At 42.3% G+C, this 8,768-nt stretch overlaps 1 protein-coding gene across 3 annotated transcripts; it reads right to left on the bottom strand.

Annotated features, from left to right (window-relative positions):
• Positions 1–2,657: 2,657 nt before the first annotated feature.
• C2H18orf32 (chromosome 2 C18orf32 homolog) lies at positions 2,658–8,721 on the bottom strand. Of its 3 annotated transcripts, none has more exons than XM_070736413.1 (3): positions 8,634–8,721; positions 5,131–5,378; positions 2,658–3,476 (listed from the first exon to the last, which is right to left on the bottom strand). In XM_070736413.1, exons 2-3 carry the CDS (start codon positions 5,347–5,349, stop codon positions 3,402–3,404), a joined length of 294 nt encoding a protein of 97 aa, XP_070592514.1. In that variant the 5' UTR covers positions 5,350–5,378; positions 8,634–8,721; the 3' UTR covers positions 2,658–3,401. The 3 variants fall into 3 exon arrangements, with proteins under 3 accessions (XP_070592514.1, XP_070592515.1, XP_070592516.1); XM_070736414.1 differs by having other exon boundaries at positions 8,493–8,639; XM_070736415.1 differs by having other exon boundaries at positions 8,487–8,635.
• Positions 8,722–8,768: the final 47 nt, after the last annotated feature.

Here is an 8,768-nt window from a genome sequence, read left to right as displayed (position 1 = left end):
AAAACAATTGCTGTGCCAACCTGCCTTCCATTGAGGACCTGTATACTGCACGAGTCAAAAAGAGGGTGGGGAAAATATTTACTGACCCCTCACATCCTGGACACAAATTGTTTCAACTCCTACCCTCAAAACGTCGCTACAGAGCACTGCACACCAAGACAACTAGACACAAGAACAGTTTTTTTTCCGAACGCCATCACTCTACTAAACAAATAATTCCCTCAACACTGTCAGACTTTCTACTAAATCTGCACTTCTATTCTACTAGTTTTTCTCATCATTCCTTTCACCCATTTCCTCCCATGTTGACTGTATGACTGTAACTTGTTGCTTATGTCCTAAGATTTTTTATTAATATTGCTTCTTCATTGCTTATTTGACCCCTATGACAATCATTAAGTGTTGTACCACATGATTCTTGACAAATGTATATTTTATTTTATGTACGCTGAGAGCATATGCACCAAGACAAATTCCTTGTGTGTCCAATCACACTTGGCCAATAAAAATTCTATTCTATTCTAAGAGAGGGAACGGAAGGCATGTTGGTGCACTTACGCACCCCCCCCCACTGACCTCTTAGGAATCAGGAGAGGTCAACAATGGATAGTCTAAGGGTAAAGTTTTTGGGGTTAGGTGATGATACTACAGAGTCAGGTAGTAAGTTCCATGAATCAACTACAGTACTCAGTTACTAAAGTCAAATTGTGGACTACAGGAATCAGGAGTACTACTCAGGTTACCCTGAGGGCAGTTCCAGAAATGTCCATTATATGCAGCAAATCTAGGTATTTTGAATGGCATTTACTCAATATAGAGGGACAGAGCAGAGGTGAAATCCAACAGTTTCTGGAGAACTGGTAGTGGAAATTTTGGGTAGTTTGGAGAACTGGCAAATACCACCTTTGACTGGCCCCAGAGTGGGGTGGGAATGGAGATTTTGTAGTATCCTTTCCCTGCCATGCCCACCAAACTGGTAGGGGAAACTTGTAGGATCATATGCTGCAACATCCTGCCTGTCGGCGACTACTTTAGCTTCAACCACAACAACACAAGAGCACACAAGATTTAAACTTAATATTAACCGCTCCAAACTTGACTGTAAAAAATATGACTTCGGTAACCGAGTTGTCGAAGTGTGGAACTCATTACCTGACTCAGTAGTGTCATCCCCAAACCCCCAACACTTTACCCTTAGATTATCTACAGTTGACCTATCCAGATTCCTAAGAGGTCAGGAAGGGGCGAGTACAAGTGCACTAGAGTGCCTTCCGTCCCCTGTCCTATTGCTCTCCTATATCTCCTATTCCTTTCTTCTATTCCTATATCTCTTCTTCTATTCTTTCATTGATATGTTCTATTACTATACCTTCTTTTCTATTCTTTCTTAGATATATTTTATGAGTATCTCCTCTATAACCTTCATCATGTATTTTACTATGTGTATATAGATATATACCCACTAAAACTCTCATTGTGTATTGGACAAAATAAATAAATAAATAAATAAAATAAATAATAAATAAACTTTTGAATTTCATCCCTGGGCTGGAGCAATGTTTCTCAATTCTGAAGATGAACAGACCTCAAATCACAGTGCAAGATGCACAATAAGCTCTCCTTAATTAGTGTACAGTATTTGTAACCCAAACTCAGTATAGTGGTACCTCTACCTAAGAACGCTTCTACTTATTAACTTTTGTAGATAAGAACTGGATGTTCAAGACTTTTTTGCTTCTTCTCAAGAACAATTTTCTACTTACAAACCCGAGCCTCCAAAACTGTAACCGGAAAAGGCAGGGAGAAGCCTCCGTGGGACCTCTCTAGGAATCTCTGGGAGGAAGTAGGGCTGGAAAAGGTGGGGAAAAGCCTCCATGGGGCCTCTCTAGGAATCTCCTGAGAGGAAACAGGGCCAGAAAAGGCGGGGAGAAGCCTCCCTGGGACCTTTCTCGTAATCTCCTGGGAGAAAACAGGGCCTCCACCCTCCCTGTGGTTTCCCCCAATCGCACACATTATTTGCTTTTACATTGATTCCTGTGGGAAAAATTGCTTCTTTTTACAAACTTTTCTACTTAAGAACCTGGTCACAGAATGAATTAAGTTTGTAAGTAGAGGTATCACTGTATCTTAATTTTGATATACACATAACATACATATATTGCTTTTACACTTTATTCAAATTCTAAATCAGTGAAATTTGCATTTTTCCTAGACAAAGGGTTGTATCTTATTCACTAAAGCAGATCTCAGATAAATGATAAAAACTCAACTTCTCTTTCACCCATCTGTTCTCTGTAAAAATGCCTTGAATTGAAAAGGAGTCATGGCATATCCTACAGTGCAATCTTTACTTTATATGTGCACTAGTGTGCCTTTCGTCCCCTGTCCAATTGTCTTTCCTTTATCTCATATATCATATATATTTTCTTCCTTTCATATATCTTCTCTATTTTTACATCTTATCTTTATATATATTACTTCATGTCTATTCTCTTCCATATGTATTGTGTATTGGACAAATGAATCAATAAATAAAAATCAATAAAATAAATAAATAAAATATGGGAGACAGTATTTCCCCATTACTTTATGAAAAACACCCATGGATCTTAGAATGGACCAACTGAAAATATACATTTGCAGACAAAATAACACAGTTACAGCAATAAACAATACATTTTATTTACTATGGCAGTCTTGGGAGTTATTAAAATTAGGGAGCTAGAGATTATCAACCAAAATACAGGAATTTTCATAAAGTTGTGTTTATCAGCTTTAGCTCTTTTTTCACCTTTAAGAAGCACAAAAATTTCAAAAAAGGACATTTTCCCATTGTGGCATTGTATTGATATTGTCCTGTCCATGTGTAATATTTGCTTTTAAAAAGTTTTCTATACCATCATGAGGAATCAGCAAAAAGGTGACTCTACCAATGCTAATTTAGAAACAGCAAATTAGTAGCTATCAATACATTCACCATTAGTGTTCAAATATTTACAATGCTGCTTTCTTTTTAGCTACTGTGTGATCTTTTCCTTAAAAACAAACAAACAAACCTATGAGTCATCATCAATGAAGGTTTTTAGGATCCCCCCCCCCTCCGAAACAAGTAGCAAAATTGACAGTTACGGTTTTAATAAAATATAGACACTAAAACTGTGAACACTCTTCAATTGCACCGCACATACGGTTTTCCAGCCACCGTAAATTTCAACAACAGCAAGACAATATATTAAAACTATTTTCAAAGACACAGCTACAATTATTCCAAGTCTCTGTGGGGCGATGGGTGTCTCTACATATTCCAAATTTCCATTCAGATAAATGTGCAATCAGTAAAATATCCATGTGGAGAGTTTATTTCCTTATAGCAGCCTTGATCTCCGCAGCAGAAGCGTTAACTAATCAGTCTTTTTGTCGGAGTCTCCTTTGGGTCCAATTCCAGAAAGTCCATTTGCAATGCCATTGCTTTTGGTCTGAAAGACAAGGAGGGAGGGAGAAAAAGGAGACTTTTAAATGCACATTCATTCCATCACATGTAATATATCCCCATTAGCAATTTTCCCAGCCAGCTTTGGATAAGCAAAGTCAATAGGGGAAGCCAGATTAACATAATGACTGCATGACTGCATAACAACTGCATGATTCACTTAACACTCAAACCCTGACAAGACGGAGTGGCTGTGGGTTTTGCCTCCCAAGGACAATTCCATCAGTCTGTCCATTATCCTGGAGGGGAGGGGAGTCATTGATCTCCTCGGAGAGGATCTGCAACTTGGGCGTCCTCCTCGATCCACAGCTAACATTAGAGAACCATCTTTCAGCTGTGGCGAGGAGGCCGTTTGCCCAGGTTCGCCTGGTGCACCAGTCGCGGCCCTATTTGGACTGGGAGTCACTGCTCACAGTCACTCATGCCCTCATCACCTCGAGGTTCGACTACTGCAACGCTCTCTACATAGGGCTACCTTTGAAGAGTGTTCGGTGGCATACAAATGTAATACAAATCTAATAGATAGATAGATAGGTAGGTAGGTAGGTAGATAAGATAGATAGATAGATAGATAAGATAGATAGATAGATAGATAGATAGATAGATAGATAGATAGATAGATAGATAGATAGATAGTTTAATTTATTACATTTGTATGCCGCCCCTCTCTGAAGACTCGGGGCGGCTCACCACAACATAAACAGTGTACAAATCCAATTTTAAAAAATACAATTTAAAACCCTTATAATAAAATAATCACACAATCCAATCAAACCATACACAAATCTTCACAATTGGTGTGTGTGTTAATTTCCCCATGCCTGGCGGCAGAGATGAGTTTTTAATGACTTACCAAAGGCGAGGAGGGTGGGGGCAGTCCTAATCTCTGGGGGGGAGTTGGTTCCAGAGGGCCGGGGCCACCACAGAGAAGGCTCTTCTCCTGAGTCCTGCCAGACGACATTGTTTAGTCAACGGGACCCGGAGGAGGCCAACTCTGTGGGACCTAATCGGCCGCTGGGATTCGTGTGGCAGAAGGCGGTCTCGGAGGTATTCCGGTCTGATGCCATGTAGGGCTTTATAGGTCATAACCAATACTTTGAATTGTAGATAGATAGATAGATAGATAGATAGATAGATAGATAGATAGATAGATAGATTAGATAGATTAGATAGATAAGATAGATGGATGGATGGATGGATAGATAGATAGATAGATAGATAGATAAATGGATAGAGATAAATAGATTAGATAGATAGATAGATAGATTAGATAGAGAGAGAGGGAGGGAGAGAGGGAGGGATTTATCTATTTTTATTTTCAAACCATTCATAAAATTTCCCCCCAATTTTATAGAACTCCGAGTCTTCTTCTGACAAGCAAAGACAATGGGGAAACCCGTTCCCTTTAACAACCGTGTTACAACTCTACCAACCGCAGTGATTCACTTACCAACTGTGCCAAGAAAAATTGTAAAATGAGGCCGAATGTTGTTTCATTGAACAAATGTTTCACGTAACGAAAGAAATTTTGGGCTCAACTGTGTTTGTAAGTGGAGGACTGCCCATCTTTTATTCTGATCCATTTCTAACGGGGGCTCCTCCAAACATACGCACCAATGTTTTGCCTGGGTGATACTTACTTTGTAAAGCTCTGGCTGATCGTTGAAGGAATCCTGCTTCACGAAATCGGGTCCGTTTTTGGAGCCCTTCTTTTGGTCCTGCTTTGCCGTTTCCTGCACTGCTTTCTTGGGCCAAATGCGCTTAATGAAAGGCGAGATGAAGGGGTAGAGATACGGCTCAAGGAACCTTTTGTAGACCCACAGCAGAACTGGAATGACGATGCAAGGTATACACACCATGGTTGTTTGTAGCGTGCTTTAAAAATGTGCTGGAAGGGGAAAAATACAACAGGTTGAAACCATCATCTTTCGGCTGTGGCGAGGAGGGCGTTTGCCCAGGTTCACCTGGTGCACCAGTTGCGGCCCTATTTGGACAGGGAGTCATTGCTCACAGTCGCTCATGCCCTCATCACCTCAAGGTTCGACTACTGCAATGCTCTCTACATGGGGCTACCTTTGAAAAGTGTTCGGAAACTTCAGATCGTGCAGAATGCGGCCGCGAGAGCCATTGTGGGGCTTCCTAGAACAACACTCCGCGGCCTGCACTGGCTTCCGATCAGTTTCCGGTCACAATTCAAAGTGTTGGTAATGACCTTTAAAGCCCAACATGGCATTGGCCCAGAATACATCCGGAACCGCCTTCTACCGCACGAACCCCAGCGGCCGATTAGGTCCCACAGAGTTGGCCTTCTCCGGGTCCCATTGACCAAACAATGTCGTTTGGTTGCGCCCAGGGGAAGAGCCTTCTCTGTGGCGGCCCCGGCCCTCTGGAATCAACTCCCCCCAGAGATTAGAACGGCCCCCACCCTCCTTGTCTTTCGCAAATTACTCAAGACCCACCTTTGTCGCCAGGCATGGGGGAGTTAGGATATTCCTTCCCCTAAGCCATTACAAGTTATGTTTGGTATGTTTGTGTGTATGTTTGGTTTTTTATAATAAGGGTTTTTAGTTGTTTTATTAAATTGGATTGTTACATGTTGTTTTTTTATCATTGTTGTTAGCCGCCCCGAGTCTGCGGAGAGGGGCGGTATACAAATCCAATAAATAATAATAATAATAATAATAATAATAATAATAATAATAATTACGTAGACTAGCTTCATCCTCACCTATTGGTTGATTGATTGATTGATTAGATTGGATTTACATGCCGCCCCTCTCCGAGGACTTGGGGCAGTTTACAACATATAAAAAGAAACAATAAAATACAGCAAGCTAAATCCAATTAATTAAAACTAAGTAACTACTCTAAAATCCTTAATTATATTAAAAATCAACCATACCCATTCAAACAACTACCATATATAACATTCGTCGGCCAAGGGGCTAAGGTCTAATTGCCCCAGGCCTGGTGCACTGGCTTTGATTCTTCGCGAACTGCACTGGCTTCCTATCAGTTTCCGGTCATAATTAAGGTGTTGGTTATTACCTTTAAAGCCCTACGTGGCTCAGGGCCAGAGTTTCTTCAAGACCGCCTTCTACCACATACCTCCCCGTGACCAGTAAGAGCCCACAGGATTGGCTACCTTCAGGTCCCGTCAGCTAAACATTGTCGTCTGGCGGGTCTATGGGACTGCCTTCTTTGTGGTTGCCCCAACAGATTACAATCAGCTACCTCCTGAGATCCGTGCTACCCCGTCATGAGATCCGCACTACCCCTCACCTTATTGGCCTTCTGGAAAGACGTAAGGACCTGGTTTTTCCAAAAGGCTTGCGGCCATTGTCCTCGGGGGATGATTAGCAAGGTCGGCCCATGAATGTATGGATGAACGTAACTATTTTAAATTGAAATGTTTTAATATGGACTTATGCTTGTTTTTGTTGTGAGCCACCCTGAGTCCCTTCATTTAAATAAATAAATACATAAAAGTACAAAGAAAAATCCCAGTGACCAGTTAGGTCCCACAGAGTTGGCCTTCTCCAGGTCCCATTGACTAAACAATGTCGTTTGGGGAAGAGCCTTCTCTGTGGTGGCCCCGACCCTCTGGAACCAGCTCCCCCCAGAGATCAGAATTTCCCCCGCCCTTCTCGCCGCAACCCCTTAATACAGTTCCTCATGTTTTGGTGACCCCCAACCATAAGTCTAGCACCAATTCTCCCAACATTGCTTTAAGCTGATTGGCAGGAAGGTCAGAGGGACACCCCCACTGTAAACACCTGACTGGTCGGATTGTGGCCGACGTGGCGCAGTGGATAGAGTACAGTACTGCAGGCCACTAAACTTCACTACTAGATCTGCAGATCAGCGGTTCAAATCTCATCACCGGCTCAAGGTTGACTCAGCCTTCCATCCTTCCAAGGTGGGTAAAATGAGGACCTGGATTGTGGGGGCAATAGGCTGGCTCTGTTAAAAAGTGCTATTGCTAACATGTTGTAAGCTGCCCTGAGTCTAAGGAGAAGGGCGGCATTAAAAAAAAAAAATCAAATAAATGATTAAATAAATAAATAAATTGTAAACAATAGTGCCGGAATAGAGGCTTCAGTTCCTAACACCATGGGAATTTTGTCTTTTCCCATGGCCTTTGGCGACCCCTGTGAAACGGGGTCACACCCAAAGTGGTCTCGACCCCAAGGTTGAGAACCACTATTGTAGGGGCTTCATCAAAAAGATATTGACAAAATTGAATGGGTCCAAAGACGGGCTACAAGAATGGTGGAAGGTCTTAAGCATAAAACGTATCAGGAAAGACTTAATGAACTCAATCTGTATAGTCTGGAGGACAGAAGGAAAAGGGGGGACATGATCGAAACATTTAAATACGTTAAAGGGTTAAATAAGGTCCAGGAGGGAAGTGTTTTTAATAGGAAAGTGAACACAAGAACAAGGGGACACAATCTGAAGTTAGTTGGGGGAAAGATCAAAAGCAACATGAGAAAATATTATTTTACTGAAAGAGTAGTAGATCCTTGGAACAAACTTACAGCAGATGTGGTAGATAAATCCACAGTAACTGAATTTAAACATGCCTGGGATAAACATATATCCATCCTAAGATAAAATACAGAAAATAGTATAAGGGCAGACTAGATAGATCATGAGGTCTTTTTCTGCCCTCAGTCTTCTATGTTTCTATGTATCACTGGAGGTTTTTAAGAAGAGACAGGGCAGTCACTTGTCTGAAACTACGGTATAGGTTCTCCTACTTAAGCAGGAGGCTGGGCTAGAAGACCTCCAAGGTCCCTTCCCAGCTCTAATCTGATTCTGGCTGATTTAAAGGGAAACCTGACCCTCCCCTCCCCTTTTAAAGTAACCGTTTCAAACAAAACATTCGGATTCAGATTAGCAGAGTTGGAAGGGACCCCTGCAGGTCATCTAGTCCACTCCCCCTGCCCAAGCAGGAGACCCTACATCCGCCTCTACTCAAGATCGAACTCACAACCACTTGATTGTGAGGCAAGCGCTCCACCTCTAGGCCACCGCAGCTTGAGGTCTTTAAGGGGCCAACGGAAAGAGAGGAATTCAACCGAAGGCGACAGGAACGAGGTACGACGCTTCGGTCCCACCGGCCCCGCGTCCCACTTACCTGCGCGGACCTCCAACGATTCCAGGGATAAAGAGGGGAAGCTGCTTCACTTCCGGGAAAGAGGGAGGAAAATAAACGTCACTTCGCGACCGCCAATGGCAGAGGAGTACGCGCCCTGACGCAAATGAAAGGCTC

The sequence above is a fragment of the Erythrolamprus reginae genome, chromosome 2 (assembly GCF_031021105.1).
Source record: "Erythrolamprus reginae isolate rEryReg1 chromosome 2, rEryReg1.hap1, whole genome shotgun sequence".
NCBI classification, from domain to species: domain Eukaryota; kingdom Metazoa; phylum Chordata; class Lepidosauria; order Squamata; family Dipsadidae; genus Erythrolamprus; species Erythrolamprus reginae.
Note: the sequence above shows the minus strand (reverse complement) of the source record. Positions and strands in the feature narration are given on the sequence as shown.